Here is a 17,479-nt window from a genome sequence, read left to right on the forward strand (position 1 = left end):
ATTTCATAAAATACCAAAATCCGTGAAGAGTTCCCTACAAAAACCATGGGTGGGAACGAGATTTTGTTTAAATTATCTTAGTTCCACAACATGTTTCAAATATGCCATGATCATTCCAATAGATATGTTAACATTTTTAGCAAAACTTTTCAGTTTGTGTGTTTATAACAAGCTCAATATAGTGATTATTACCCTCAGGCTTAAAAGTCCGTCCGTCCGTCCTCGCCACTATCTCCTCCTACACTTTTAGCACTAGAACCTTGAAACTTACACATATGGTAGCTATGAGCAACAGTGCGACAATGCACTATTTGGAATTTTGATCTGACCCCTGGGTCAAAAGTAATGGGGGCGGGGCAGTTTTCTTATATGGCTATAGTAAAACCAGGCCAATATCTCCTCCTACACTATTAGCACTTAAACCTTGAAACTTACACACATGGTAGCTATGAGCATTTATTATGCCACTAATGCACATTTACATTGGAGACGAAGACATGATATTTTAAAGTGTTATCGGATACCCCATCCGATAACGCGTTTAAGCTCCGCCCATCAATATCCGGTTTTAAACTCCGTCCACATTTGATTAATTAATGATTATTTTACGTTCTATGTTTTATCCCCGCGTTGTGTGTCTTGTATTATTTCTCATCAACATTTATCTAAACACTCTAGAGGCCACATTAATTATCCAATCTACATGAAACGGAAAATGTGTGTCATATGATACTAGTATGCCAAGTTTGATTTTTGGCCATGTGAGGTAATAAACGAGATCACTAGATCAAATAAAAGAAAAATTATGTTAATTCTCCGGTAGTAACATTTATGGTCCAATCTTCCTGAATCTTGGTCAGAACATTTGTTCTAATGATATCTCGGCTGACTTTGAAAATCGTTAATGTTGATTGAAAACCATGACAAATGCTCTAATGATTTCTAGACTGAGTTTGAAAAAGGTTCCACTTGGTTTGGTTGACAAGCATGGCAACCAGGGGATGGGCAGTTTTCCTGATATGACTTATAGTAAAACTTTGCTTAATAATAGATATGGATATGTAGAATGCACAAAGTAATTAGGTCAAAATGTTAACATAGTATAAAATCATATTTTATCTCAGAATGCATAAGCAATTTTCATTACTTTTGTCAATTCTGATATTTTTTGAAGAAGTTGCCACTTTGGGACCCTTTTAATTGACATAGTCATTTTTGTGCAACATTTAAGTTTTATTCAAAGTGAATACACTTTATTTTGAACAACAAATATATAATATTGTTCTTGATAAGAAAACAATAAGATTAATAATTGTGTATGACGGTACCAGGGTATATTCAAATATTTAAATAGTGATAGATAGATCACTGTTGTGTACAAAAAATATGCTTTTTGGGGGGTAATCGAGTGGCGGATTGAGGAGGGTTTTGGCATCACATTTTTAAATTACTTAAGTGTAATATTAAATATATATCAATAACGAGTTATTTTTACACCTTTTGATACGCTGAGATAAAAGGGACAACTGATTGTTATTGTTATCATAACAAGATAACTGAGTGCTATTACCACACTTGAAAAAAATGACAAGACCAAGTAAAAATTCTAGCCGATATTCTTTACTTCTATTGGCGCACAACAAAATCTGTATGAATATATTATTATATCATTGTTATCATTTTTATGTTAGAAAACAAAATAACAGCAAAAAACACATTTTATGTCAAGATATATACCATATGATAATGACTATAAAAATGGTTGTAGAACGTTACAGTATTCTTTTTATATGATTCTTAAAAAATGCACTTGCAGCCTACTGCACAACATGCACTTACCGGTACTGATTAAAAACATGTTATTAAGGTTAGGTTTATGACCAAAACGTACCCAAAGTCTCTTTTAACTGCGTTTGTTCATGAATAGGTTTACTTCAATGCAATAAAACACGATCAATTTACTTTTATAATCATACTATTATGATAAAATATGTAATCATAATTTTTTCACCATTTTACTGTGTTACAGTGTCATGACTCATGCATTTATAGTTCACCAGATGGGCTGACCTTGTACATTTTTTCCACAGTAAAAAGTCAACTTCAACACTAGTTTAAGAGCATTTATTTCTGCCAGGAAACTCTCATATGGCCATGGGATGCATTGTTTGTAAGTTATCAAAACAATATGTCCTATTTTTCCTGACATTACCTGTGACCTCGTAACAAACAATTGTACGTCCTGTTCTTGGATCAGCAGTCTTTACTTTCATAGGTGTTGGCTGCTCTGATACTGTAAAAAAAGAGTAGTTTTTAGTATCCTGAAGTATTCCATTTTTTACTGAAACTTCTGTAAAAGAACATGAAAAGAACCTGGACAGATGTTAACTTCAGTAATTTTCATATTTTCACATCAGTTCGCCCGTTGAAAGTCTCTAGCATCATAAACATTAAGTAAGTCTCTCAAAGTTAAGCTGGTTTCTATTTATAAAAAGCAAATATTATCTTTAATAATGTGTAGATATTACTATATAGCAAGGGACAAACATAAGTTATTACAGATTGTTAACACAAAATAACTGAATAATTGTGCACAGAATAAAAAAATGTATGATTTCAAAAAATATTTAACACATTTTTTCATTCATGCTAATTGGTATTGGTATTGTAAGAACATATGAAACCTGTCAATATAATGTTCAATGTCAACAGGGCCGGATTAACCACTAGGCTAACAAGGCTGCAGCCTTGGGCCCCCGATTTTTAAGGGGCCCCCAACTACAGGCCAGTTCCCCAATGTATGATCTTTCTTTATTACGCCATTTAACCACTCTCTTTGAATTGCAGTAAACAAGTTCTTTGTGATTTTACCAGTTTCCCCGATGTAAATCGAATTGTAGCCGTTTAGTTCGTTATGATTTACTATGCTTTCAAATTTCTTTCCGTGTTGTATATTCATTTAGAACAATAAGTTTCTTTGTTTATTATACGACTTGCCCGTATGGTCATGCCACCATCTGGATACGTTTGAAAACATTGAAGAGAAGGCCAAAGCGTTTGTTGCAATCAACGAATATAAGGATGCGAATAAGCGTAAAAAACGGTTGAAACTATTTTGTGCGAGAGTACGTCACCATCTGCGAATACGGAGTGCACGCGACCATTTTCTAATTCACACATTCTACAGCATAGTTGATTGTCTCACTGTTGAACTTCGCAATCGATTGAGCACATATTGTGGTCTTCTCAAATTGTTTGGTTTCATGACAGAGTTTGTGTCTCTCAACTGGGATTATTACGAAAATGTGCAACGCATCTGGTCAAATTTTATCCAAATGACATTGATGCGTCTTCTGTTGACCAGTTCGTTCAGTTCAAAGCCATCCGAAGCAGACCAAGACAGAACCATCACCCACAAGAGTGAACTGCTGCTGTTAGGTGGATATCAATTACAGACAACTTTTCAAAAAATTGCCATCGCTGTACGAATATACTTAACAATTCCAGTTTATAACTGTCAAGGTAGGAGGTCATTTTCAACATTATCACGTGTATAAAACTATCTTTGAAACACCATGAGTCAGGAAAGGTTGACAGCATTGGGGCTACTGTCTATTGAATGTTAAGTCCTCCGAAAACTCGACGTCAAACAGGTGATCGATGACTATAGCCAGTGTCGTAGAAAAAGCTTATAGGCTGGAACTGTTACACGTATGTTAAATTCAGTTAATAAAATAGTTATACATTGTGTAATTCGTGTTTGCAAATTGCAAAATATATATATATATATATATATATATATATATATATATATATATATATATATATATATATATATATATATATATATATATATATATATATATATGTATATATATATAATGTAACTGTCAACAGTGTACAAATGCAATTTTTCTCATCTTCGTAGTTGTAGTATCAAGTATGATTTTCAATATACAGAAGGGGATCAGAGGGAAGGGGGCCCCCGTAACATGTGCAGCCTTGGGCCCCAAAACAGCTTAATGCGGCCCTGAATGTCAATCTTGAATTGACAGCCCTGTCATCAAAGTGAAGGTTGTTCTATTGAATTTTCATGTCAAGAAACCATAAAATGAAGTCTTTGGAGCTGACCAAATTGGATTCCTTTGTCTTCACATCGTTAAGCTGAAGCCCCTGTCCCTGGATACAGATGCCGAATCAACACGGTTCATATCCCGGGTGATCCGGGATGTGGACCGTGCAGCCATTGTGTAGCTCCGTGTCGATCCATGTAGGTCCTTGGCCATTAGGGAATGTCCTTGGTGCAACCAGAGGCCAAAGACGCAAAAGGCTTTTTTAATATCCTGCACATGGACTATTAGATATACCAAGAGAACACGTATTGAGCAAAAAATCACCGAAGAAGTAAAACTACAGGAAGCATCTGACAGCTGGCATTAAGTTTGCAAATACATTGAAGTACCTTTCATTGGACACTGTCTGATGAATGACTTTCGGGTCACACACACAGCAGCATCTCCAAAATCATCTGTTAGGTCTGCGATGTGATACTTGTAGAATTGGCTGAGGAACCAATGCCCTGTCCTGAAATGCCAGTGGAGTAGAAGAGCAATGCAAACGTACATTGTCCTCGGTGTGGTAGCTCCTTGTACTTCAACTATTAACATTCCATATATCTCATGGCCTTGCTCGACGTCGACTACAAATTCATTTTGGTGGAATTAGGCAGCAATGATATTCGTGTTCAAGTTGAGCATATCAGCCATGATGACCTCCGTTTTCTCTGAGTTGACGAGTGGCGTCTTAATTTGTCTTTAGGTGTCAGATTTGTGGGTGGTGCTGATGGTCTTTGATATTCTTAAATGTTATAACAATATTAATCTGTGCCTCGAGCTTGTTTCCTTCTTGTTGTTGCTGTTCTTCATCCGTATTGGATGCTGCTCATGACAATCTTTTGGGAACTGGAAGGCCCACTTTGACAATATGTTTCATTTTATGTGGCATTTTGATTTTTTAGCTTTGAATACGAGGTAACACCTCCGAGACTTGATTGCAGAATGATGGAATCACCGAAAAATCAACGGTCCGGGCAAATAATGTTTTGTCTGTATTGATGCCGTGTTTGTCGGTGTCGTTGCCATGTATATCCGGGTTGGTCCGTGTAGATACGGTTCTGGTCTGTGTCTCTGCTGTGTAGGTCAGTGTCTCTGCTGTGACTGTCAAGGACTGACCGTGTGGGCGCCGTGTTGATTGCATGCTGCTACCGGTTTTGTCCGTGGGAATGCTGTGTTTTCATCGGGTGATGGTCTTTGAAAGACCGTCGACGCTCATAAAGCCAAAAAGGCTAAGATTCTTCCCGGTGGCAATCCTCCACTTAAGTTACAACACCTGCATTGCTGTGACTTTTCATCTTTTACAGATAACTAAGGCTGAATTAATGGTAAAGAGCAGTTCCTAATGTGAAAACATTTAAGATGTGATTCATACATGTTCAGTCCTGGAAAAGCTGAGTCAATTTATCGTGTGTATTTATTTTCCTGCCAGTGTATTGTTGTATCCTCCATTTTTTACATGAGTGAGTATCCAGTGTGTAATGAGCGCAAATAACAAGAAGCTGACAATAAAAACACTTGTCATAATGCCAGTGTATTGTCAGACAGGAATATTTCAATCCAGTGTCACATGAGTTCAAGGTCAATGTCATCGTTGTCATAAACACTTTTTCATAAGGGGTCTTTTCAACCATAACAACAGATTACTGACCAGAATAGATCATGTTTAAGCACTTCATGCCCAGATGAGTGTACATAAAGTAAGAAGTGCATAGAAGTCCATATAAAATTTTCCTGCTTGTCATGGGCACCTGCATGTGTGTTTTCCGCTATAAAATGATCCAATGACACTGCTATTACAAGGCTAGACTAGACAATTATATTCTCTAAGATTAAATCTTAAATTTAATGTGCATTTATCTGTTACTGGTGGACTAAACATGCAGGTTATGTGTTAAGATCATGTAAATTGGATAAAATCATGCACTAACCAGTTTGTGGTAATACGGCATGTATTACAGGTTCACTATCACTGGCTTTAACATCTGCTAGTTGCTTACTGATATGAGTCTTTTCCAATCTACCTGTGAAGTATAAGATGAAACAATATTTAATGTTGTTATTACAAATAATTAGCATATAATTTGTACAACAAAAAAACTTCTTGTGAACCTCAAAAAGTACCTAAGTGTGTTACTCCCACAACATTGACATACGATTGATAAGGTTTTATAATAAAGCTTGTATTCTTTAAACCATGCACATGAGTATATGAGAGTGCTATACTCTTAAAACATTGCAAACACAACGATGTGTTTATGACAGTTTTAGTTGCATTATAGATAACAATTTATAGATAAGTTTGACCAACAAGTTTAATTAACCCCATTTAACACTTTATATTTAAACAATTTAAGACAACAGTTCCAAACAGTACAAATCCTACTATTTGAATGTCAAAATACATTGTTATACGCATTTTGGGGATCCACTATGTCAAAGACAAATGTATGCAAATGAAATTTGTATGATGTGTTTACCATCTTTCTGTTTTTGCTTTGTGGATCCAGTAGCATCTTCTTGGTTTGGGTCTGGTTTGTTAAAGTGATGAATTAGTGATTTCACTACAATAATAAAAATAATACTAATTTAAGAATATAGGGATTTTATCCTAATTATTTGAATTAAGTTTTGTATTGACTTATAATTGCATAGATACTGAATTAACCAGTGGATAAGTAACATATGTACAATGTATACGTTTTTAATTTGTGAGCATGCAATTTTTCAAATTTCTCTCATACTGTCAATTTGTATTTATACTGTAAACGTATAGAAATTCGTCGGTATGAAATTTCGTGGCTTAATGAAAAAGAACTAATTCATTGACACGTAATTTCGTGAATTTCAAATTATCGGAGAAGACTGGCCGTCATAATAATTAAAGTTTTATTAAAACAACCAGAGTAATAACGAAGCATAATCTGCTAATCTGTTTTGACAGCAAGACTTGAGGTTAATGTGCACTGAAGCATGAAAGTGTTGCCGATAATTGTCGATAAGAGCGATACAGCGGCGCACTTGTGAGTCCCTGCTCGCTTATTGCCATCGATGTTGTTTTGACAATATTTGCACTTCTCAGCACAATCGGTCCCCTATTAGCAACACTTGAGTAATAAGGTCCCCCAAATACATGTGTGTCTCTTTTAAATTTAATTTGCACATATTGACATATTTGATAAATCTGCAAACTGTTAATTTTACGACGTCACGTAAAAGAAATTTGCTTTTCTCCACAATTGGCAATGCTATTTATTATATTGATTTACCATGATTAATAAAACGTACATTAATGATGATGAATAAAAAAAAGAAAAACTGATAGATACAATGTAATATGACCTACTGAAGTGAAGTAACTATTACAAAAACAAATATCTCGGATAACTGACAACACAAGAAAATGTCGGAAATGACATTCGGAAATGACAAATTTGGGATTAGAAATGTATAAATAATCGTTGGTACTTGAATTCGTTGTTCAGTGGACCAACGAAATCCACGAAAATTCGTGATCAACTTGACAAATATAAACTGCATGAATATTGACCTGGACCTGGAGGATCAAACTTTTATTGGATATTATGCAGAAAGTTTTACCTCATCAGCTGATTGTATTATTTTAGTGGCTAATAAGCCAATAATTCCCCTTTTGATATTCAGATTTATTCCCCTGTTATAATTGCTGAAAATCTATAAAAAATATAACTAACGCGTTTTAACTCAAATACAAGAATTAAAACTCGCATGCTTACATGTTTTCATTTCTTGTAAACTTACATTCAACACAAGTTTTTATAAAAATTGATATTCAGAAAACTTTTACAATTACTTTTGTTTGCGTTTAAACCAAGTGTGACATACAAGCACATTAACATTTAAATTGTTTGAACAAATATTCACATATTTTCAGGCTTGTCAATTCTGTCTTCTGTATACAGTAACAATTGTATTTTGACTACTTGCGTTTTTATACCAATTTTGTTTTCTTGTATATATTATCTTATTAACTTTCACTGGGCTGTATGGTTTGTTTCTATGTTTTTATCATTCATCAATGATAAATGATGGTTCCGAAATGTGACTTCACTCTTCATGAGTATTTTAATTACTTACACACACACACACACACACACACACACACACATATATATATATATATACTAAAAAACTCAAGACAACACCATATTAATGATTGGATATAATTTGCAAATGCAAATAAATGACAGTATTGATATTAACTATTCGTTGACATTTTATTTAATATAACCCTATTATGACTATAGTAATAAAAAGTAACTGCTAAATATCCCATATTTTCAAAAAAGTCGCATTTTTTTTTAGTATTGGATAGACACATGTATTGCAAATATAAGTGAAAATACACATCATAGGAATAAAACTAGTTATACAGTAAATAAAGATTTATTTTATTATGTTTCTGATATTAATGCATATATTTTTCAGATTCATAAATAAAAAGCCTTACCTGGTGTTCTACCCCCAGAGTCACCTTCAGTGGAAGTTTCTGAGGGAATTGATAAAAAAAATGTGATTGATTATTAGATAACAAGGTTGTAAGTGAACTGATAGATGCTTCCAAATGCAGTTTGCCAATTTAAAGACGCAAACAAGCTGTTTGTTTTATATAAATCATCGACTGCACGGCTTTATTTTGGCTAATTGTATAGTGGTTTGAGGGTCATTTTTTCAGCTCCAACATTTCAAATTTTTGGTTTGATCTTAAGATGTTTGAAAAAATGAGGTATTAAGTGTAGAAATAAACACATTTCAAGTGGCCATAACCAATTTAGCGAGTGCTGCTGTTCAATTTGTGTATTATTTTGATGTTTTATCAATATTCATTCATATGCTAGTATTCAAACACGTATTAATTGTTCTATTTTTATTAAATTGACACTGACATCTCAATTTCAAGGTCATGGGTCATATTCTTCATATGGAATGGAAAAAAACTTGACAAACAATGTTTGTCTGTGCTTAGGCTTATAATACTGTTTTAGTTTTTTCAATTTGGTAATGTAAAGTGTTGCAAAGAGATTTGAAAGATTTCTTTCATTGAATATCCTATATAAAGTTGGAAATAACTAAGTAAAAAAAAAATAATTAAAAATACAAATGTGTCCCTCCCAATTCTTCCAAATTCTTTTTTTAAAATATACGTGTGCGCCAACAATTTTTTGTTTGGCTAATTGAAATTTAAACAAAAGAGAAGATATATTGAAATAACAATAACATAAAAACCTGTAAAAACTTGACCTTCAAAAATCAAAATAGCAATATGCTGTACATTGTGTTAGACAAGTTTTCTACTATTTTTTATTGAATTTCGTCCATTCATTGTGAAGAAATATAATGAAAAATAATTATGAAAAGTACATTTTAACAACCTAATGAAATCTGAGAAGAATCTTGAAGTACAACAAGTTTGGTGTTAAAGATTCCTGTCACATGAAATGGAAATCTGGCCAGTTTTAGAAAAGAAATACACTATACACAAATTGTGCACTTACATCATGTAGTGCTTATTTCAGCCTTTACTTAGAGAAAATCATTGAATGAAAACCCTTCACTCTATCACAATTTAAAAACTATCATTTGCAAGTCCTTCCCGATGTTTGCATAATTAAATTATCAAATAAAGACAACATGTTAAATAAAAATAAACATAATAGTTTGTTATTGAGATACTAGCTGTCATGAAGCTTAATTTTATTTAAGCCAATCCAATCAATGTTACACGTAATACTTACGGTTATCATAAAGTTGTTTAACACTAATTAGTGCCACACTTGGATTAGCTTCTTCAGCATGTATTGCCGCATCAGTTTCACTAATCATTCTGCAAAATTGTATAAGTAAGAGTACATTAATAATACAAATTGGTTTATCATAAAAAGTCAGTGTCTTGAGTAAATGCTATTCTATTAAAATTTCAAAGCCCTTAAGGCACTGCAGTTGATCAATACAACAGAGGGCATTGTACTACCGCACTTAAGCGTAAAACCAACTTCGGTCTTCAGAAGCAAAGAGCGATCACATTGCATTTAGGTAGTACATAAATGTAATGAAACGAAAAACACTTTGGTTTTGCCTTAGTACATCATCATCGTCATCATAATCATCATCCTCATCATTATCGTCATCATCATTATCATCATTATCAATAGAGTTATTTCAAGTTGAAATACAAACAATCGTGACGTTGCTAACTTTTGTCATAGATGTTGACCCGTTGTGCCACAATGTATATAACGAGTACTTGAACAATCTTCTTCTTGGAAAGTTCAATGCCCAGAAGTTTTATATTTGTTCTGTAACATTGTAGACTAGTCCTCAACCAAGTTTGTTCAAATCATGCCCTTGGGTTAAAATTGGCCCCGGCAGGGTGATTTCTTATTTAATTAGACTTATTAGCAAAATAACTTGAACAGTTCAGAAGTGTTATATTTGACAAGTAATATTGATAGTTTATCCTATACCTAGTTCTTCCACATTATTCACAAGGGTCAAAATTGGCCCCACCCTGGGGGTAAATTGTTTCTGTAATATATGCATGTATATTAAACATTTTTTTTAAATGCATGGCCTAGAGGTTTGGTGGCATTTACTATTGATTGAATGATGGTCCCCTACAACGTTAATTAAAATAATGCTACTGAGGTCAAAATTGCCTCCCCACTGGAGATTACTTGTTTTACATATATGTATATTATGAAAATTTAAACATTCTCTCTGAAACAACAGGGCCCATGGACTTGGCATCTGGCATTTTTCATTGTATGGTGGTCCTATTCAACGAGTTCCAAATCATTTCCCTCGTGGGTCCTAAGTGGCGCTCGATTGGTCATTTTCGGCTCAGGTACGACTGTAATGTACCCTGGGAACTCTTAAGTATATTAATATGTACCCCGGTTACGGTAAACATACTTAAACGTACCCGGTCGATATTAGACTGTACCGGAGTTGTGTTCCCGCCCAAAATCCGATGTCGTAAAACGCGATTCCGATAACCGTAGAAGGATATTGTTTATCCTAATTAAACTTCTCTCTTAAAAAGCTGCATCAACATTCTTTTTGAGTATGAGTTTAATAATATAGAGGCCATTTAACAGAAAATTGTCATAAATGTGAACATAACTAATTTGAAAAAAAACAGCCGACAACGACCGATTGAGAGTTAAAACTCCCGGGTACGTTTTAATATATATTTACCGTACCCGGGGTTCATGTAAGTATACTTGAGAGTACCCAAGGTACATGTAAGTAGTACCCGAGCCGACAATGACCAATCAAGGCCAAGTGGCCCTGCCCTATAGCAATAACTTGTTTCCCTGATATATACATCCTGTGTGACATTTTCATAATATCCCAAAAATTAGAGTTGCATATATATCCAGGGGGGTGGGTATTGAAAGATTTGCTGGGGGTCCAGGGGGGCAAAAGCCTCGTGTAACCTCCACGATTTTAGTGATTTTAAAGGCTTTGACACCCACTTCTCGAGCATGTCACGCCTTATGTACTTTCATCCATGTACCTTCTTATAATGCCAAAAAGTGCATGGTTTATATGTAATACCGGTGGATATAGCCGGAAGAAATGCTATAAAGAATAACACACTGACGGTTATCAGGCTAGTGGCGAATACAGTGGGGAGAGGGAGAGCATGAAAACAATTCTTGTACCTAGAGCAAGATAATGACCAAGATGAAGACGAGATTTTATTTAACTGATTCATTATAGATCTATCACTCAATTGCACAGAGTAAAATACATAGTCCGAAACTCTCTAATAGTCTCACAGTCAGCAAAAACTTGCTTTGATTTCATTTCAATCTCATTTAACTAAAAACCGGACGACAGAGAGTCAGTTTAAACATTAAGCGATTGTATGTGATTAGTGGGAAATGTTTTGTACGAAAAAGAAGAAATGAATTGACGTACTTTACTTCGGCGACTTTGGGGGGGGGGTGTATGTCGCGTGCCCCCCCCCCCCCCTTGGATCCACCTATGTAAATCTTTAAGTCTAATCCTGTTTTAAGAAAGGCTTGCCGCATAAACTGATTCATTACAATATATTGTTTGTATTATTATTTATTTTAAGGTTGTTATATATGTTTTGCCCTCTCTGACATAGCATTTTGGAAATCAATGTGTATCTTTACAAATTTTACACAACCATAGAATTGACATTTTTATCATACGAGTACACCATGAATAAGAGTTTTGTGTTACAGTAAATAACTTGTGAAAAACAGTACTCACCTAAGCTATTTATTGTATATTGGTTAGTTGCACATTTAAATCGAATTTGAATATAAATCCAACATAAATCTTGAAGCTGATTCTGCACTTTGGTTTACACGCCTTACAAACAAAGCGTGATAAAGATGAGGAGTGTATGAGGCCAGCAAGAAAAAAGAGATATCTTTAAGCTGATAGCCTAGCAAGGTTGTTAAGTTGCTACTGATAAAAGAAACACAATGAAGATTACTTTGAGTTAACGTTTGAACAAAATTTTTTTTTTAAACAAAATCATATTATTTTATTTGCGCGATTATTCAACAAATAGTTCGAGCTAAACTATTTACCCAAATATAGGCTTTAGCTGGTGTTCTGCATCAGTTTTTTTGTAATTGTCAACCATAATTTTCAACATCCCTATATCACTGTTTTTATGCCCCAAAACCTGTGGGCATATTAAAATCGCACCGTCTGTCTGTGAGTTAGTCTGTCCGGATTAGTTTCCGCTCAAAAAGTCAAGCAAAAGACATCATATATTCACCAAACTTCATAAAAATATGTAAGGCAATAACAATTAATTCAAGTTCGATAATCTGCCAAATTGACACTCCTGAGTCACGGCCCTTGAATCATTGTAAAATTGTTTTTTTTCTCGTTTCCGCTCAATAACTCGAGCAAATATCATGAGATCTTCGCCACACTTCATGAAAATGTGTAAGGCAATACCATCTAGGTCAAGTTTGATAATCGGCCATATTGACCCAGACACTCCTGAGTTACGACCCTTGAATCATCGAACAATTGTTGTTGTTTTTTCTTTTCTGCACAATTTCCCCAGCAATTGTTTTTGTATCTTCACAATACTTCATGAAAATGTGAAAGGCAAAAACATCTAGGTTGAGTTTGATAATCAGCCAAATTGACCCAGACACTTCAGAGTTACGGCCCTTGAATCCTCGAAAAATTGCATTTTTACTCCTTTCCATTAAATGACTCGTGCAAATGACTTGTAATAAATGTCATTTTATTTGAAAATCAGTCAAACAAAGTTAAATTGACCTTTATCTCGTTAAATACGGAGTTTCCTCCACATTGCCCAACGCTGAGTGCTGCTGCGTCGGCTTATCAATTTGCCGATCGTTAACCTCGGAGACCCCAATCATGCAAACTACGCTTATCGCGGAACGTTCTTAATCTCCCTCCATAACTGTGCCCGCGGAGTAGTGAGGGAAATTAGGGAAAACGCATAGACTGTTCTGTACTCAAGTAACTGTCATCGGATGGTCACCACACTTCATGAAAATTGTTAGGCAATAAGATCTACGTCAAGTAACATAATCAGCCGAATTGACTCAGACACTCCTGAGTTACGGCCCTTGAATCATTGAAAAATTGAGTTTTTTTCTCGTTGTGGAATTGGCCAACAACTCTGAAGGACTGGTATTGTTTTAAAAATTTTCCTCCGTGATACAGTTTTCATTGTTGCTATCAAATTCATTCTCAAGAGTTGATAACTAGTCAAACTAAGACGATATGTGAAGCTCACATGTCAATATCACATATATGGGCCAAATGTAAAATATTTTCCAAATATATAACCCATTTGTAATGGTACTGATATCATAAATAACTGACAAATATCCTGTTTTAACCTAATATTTCAATCAAAGCATCTTCCAATTATCAGAGCATCTTCGGGGCATGTGCCATTCTTCGGAGACAGCTCTTGTTCCTACATGTATTCATTTTGAAATTACGTACATGTGTTTGTGGTCAATGAGTGAAGTCAGTGACCAATATCCGTCACTCTGACCTACAGTGTAGCGGAATAAAGCACCTCGTTTTACCTGAAAAGTTATTATTAATTTTTGCACTACTCTTTATCTCTATATTTACTGCATATAAACAAATGTAAGTGTGTGTTTAGGGTAATTATGAATGTGCACTTACCTATAACTGTGACTATAACTTGAAAAATCTGGTTAAGGTTTGCATGCAAGTAAAAGTTCAGGTTTAAGCACATGTCTCTGTAACTACTACAGATATTCAAATGTTAATTTCCAAGGACATAATTCTGAGCTGCAATTTAGCAGAATGATGTACCATATTGATGGTTCCCATTCAAAATGCCGAATTTTCAAACACACAACTTTTCAGGAAGGCTATTTTTGTTTAAATATTAAAAATGCGAAGCTGAATATTATTTTACAATAATATGCAGCTTTGCATTTTTATAGTAACAATAATATTCAGCTTCGCATTTTTGCATATTTTTTTTTCACCAATCACAGTTCGGCATTTTTGCATATGACCGATTTGACATGTTCTGATTGGTTAATAAATTCGCCATTTACTGGGCATATGCGCACTGATTTCCCGCCCTCTACAGTGCAAAAATCACTAAATTTAAAAAAAATGTAGGTTCGGCATTTTGAATGGTGACGATCGATATTAAACTTAGCAAGTTCAGGTATGCATTTTCGTTCAAAAACTACTATCTCGAGCTGACATGCAGACCTAGCACAGTGTTGCATTTGGATCAAGTTGGGACAATGCCACTGTTACTGAAAATATACAAAGTGTTTCAGATAGTTAACTTAAGTTTGGATGGAGGTATTTATGCAGTCAAACTTTGCTAGACTTTTGAAAGATGTCACTGCTCTATCTGTACTAAAAGCTGTTGCCATTGGAATCGGCAAATGTAAGATTAATGCAAATAAGGTCCAAATGGAATATGATTTTAAAAGGATTATGACTGGTTCAGCTTTGTTTGTACTACTAGATAAGCGGGTTTCCCCCCAAAATCCAGCTTATTTTGGGATACATCTATTGCAAGTAATAAGTGCCACGTCGGTCAAAAACTAGGTTACCAGGTCAAATTGTGGAAGAAACTTTTTTTTTCACCACTCCGTACATCACATTAATCTATGCTTAATCATGGGTAATCTAATGGTCAGAATGTTTATATTGACAATATCTAGACCAAGTTCAAAATTTGGGTGGAGTGGGTAAAAACTAGGTCACCAGGTCAAGTCTTGATGAAACATGTTAACAAGAAGAATAATGCATAATGTTCACATTTCACACATTCTCATGGTCAGGTTGCATTAGACAAAATCAATGTTTGAAGCAAAAAGTCCTCAGCAATATCTTCATCTTCAAAATCATTTTCACTTTCATAACCTTCATCATCGGATCCATCAGCATCATTACCTTCTTTAATACCTCAACAAAGTTTGAGATGTTGAAATATTTGCGTCAGTCTCAACATGTCAATTGGTGTGTCTGTCCATATGCGATGTTATAAGTGTGGAGGGAAGTTTAACATGTTTCAAGCAATACAATTGAAACTTCAAATATGTCATCAACATGTGGTTTAAATAAGCAATCCACAAAATTCACTTGTTCCTGAGTTATGTGCCCTTGAACAAGCTATGAAATATGTCATCTCTATGACATAAACAAAACACAATTTTCACGTGCAGTGATCTTCTTATTCCAGAATAATGTGCCCTCGATCTGAGTCATGACAAAGGCTTCCATTTAAAATTGTTATAATTTTTGTGGGGATAACTAATTATACATTTGTGTAGTGATTAAATTGAAACTTAACATATGTCATCACTAGGTCGTATACATGTGATAAACAAAGTTTTCACGCACAATGTTTACTTTTTCCTTGCTCAGTTGGTGGTGCTTTTACTAAAAATCTGAGGATCAGATGTTTGACTCCCATCTCAGTGACGTTATAAATTGTGTGTGAATTTGTCATTGAATTACCTCAATGGCAATTATGTTTGACCTCTCATAAAGTAGGTCAGTTGTCATTTCACATTTGTATGCTCCCGGTAGGGTGACAAATAGCAGTTACACTGTCCGTCTGTCTATGCGTTTTACAATATTGAAGATTAAAGCAACTTGATATTTGGCATGCATGTGTATCTCATGGAGCTGCACATTTTGAGTGGTGAAAGGTCAAGGCCATCCTTTAAGGTCAAAGGTCAAAAACCAAAATCCAAGGAAAGTAACAAGCTGTAATGGGAGATAATTTCTATACCTTCCAAATGATAAATATAAATTTTATTTCAAAGCGGCGCAGTTGGGGGCATTGTGTTTCTCACAAACACATCTCTTGTTGTTATGAATATGTCATTTGAAAAGCATGCAGTTGAGTCTCATTTAGTTCCATGTTTTGTTTCTATATTGGTAAATTCCTGATGACAGGATCAAAAGTTTACTTGGTGTTAATGCATTTTAAAAAGGAAGGTCACAGAATTTACATTAAAGATGCATATAAGATAAAAATAATCCAAAATAAAATATGTTGTAATACACACTCATAACAGTTCATTCTGGCAGAAAGAAGCATCTATTAGACTCAGAAATAAGATCTAGGATAAACCATAAACAGATTTGGAAGCTTCCATTAAGGAAGCTACTGAGTGCTAAATGAAAGTTGGAGTGTAATGATGCATAATGTATTTTGCGCTTGATTGTCCTCCATATGCTTGTCTTGAGTGATGATTTAAAGGCTTCCAAAACATGTAACAGTTATGGGCCTAGGTCAAGCAGACAATGGTTATCAATACCCAATTTATCTTCTCAATGTTTAGTAAATCAATATCTAATCTGTATTTGCTGTTCAAATTAGAGACATTCACCACCTGCAAGTAACTTCATCATATGAGGTACAAAGTTTGAAGTAGTAATCAAGTTACATTGTTATCAACTAGGTTAACTCAAAGGGGGAACAACATAATATTTAGCTTCTTTTACTAGGGCTTGTATTGCTTAGATTTTTGTTAAAGGCAGGGAATGGTTAACAGAAATCCATTCAAGTCAAGCTTTGAATATGCACATTTGCAAGAAGCGATGTATAATAAATGAATGTAATTAGCAGAAGTATTAATTTTTACAATTTTTCGGGGTATAACCCATGTTTCACCTTAATCAACATTTATATAGACCCAATTAAATGTTTGAGAAATTTCTTGCTAGTATAGGCCCCAATTAATAACTGGAATGTTCGCATTTTTTCGGCCTTAGCTGACCTTTGTAAGCCTCTAATAAAATTTGAATAAAATGTCCTGCCTGTAAACCAG

At 34.5% G+C, this 17,479-nt stretch overlaps 1 protein-coding gene across 1 annotated transcript in view; it reads right to left on the minus strand.

Moving 5' to 3' along the window:
- The window catches only part of LOC127859664 (uncharacterized), a 36,632-nt gene extending 24,062 nt beyond the window's left edge, over positions 1–12,570 (minus strand). The window contains exons 1-6 of the mRNA XM_052397169.1: positions 12,399–12,570; positions 9,887–9,975; positions 8,602–8,640; positions 6,593–6,676; positions 6,044–6,136; positions 2,213–2,293 (exon numbers count right to left, since the gene is read on the minus strand). Of these exons, the coding sequence (XP_052253129.1) occupies positions 2,213–2,293; positions 6,044–6,136; positions 6,593–6,676; positions 8,602–8,640; positions 9,887–9,974 (385 nt within the window). The 5' untranslated portion in view covers position 9,975; positions 12,399–12,570. The remainder of the gene's footprint in view (positions 1–2,212; positions 2,294–6,043; positions 6,137–6,592; positions 6,677–8,601; positions 8,641–9,886; positions 9,976–12,398) is intronic.
- Between the last annotated feature and the right edge of the window lie 4,909 nt (positions 12,571–17,479).

The sequence above is a fragment of the Dreissena polymorpha genome, chromosome 15 (genome assembly GCF_020536995.1).
Source record: "Dreissena polymorpha isolate Duluth1 chromosome 15, UMN_Dpol_1.0, whole genome shotgun sequence".
Taxonomy (NCBI): Eukaryota; Metazoa; Mollusca; class Bivalvia; order Myida; family Dreissenidae; genus Dreissena; species Dreissena polymorpha.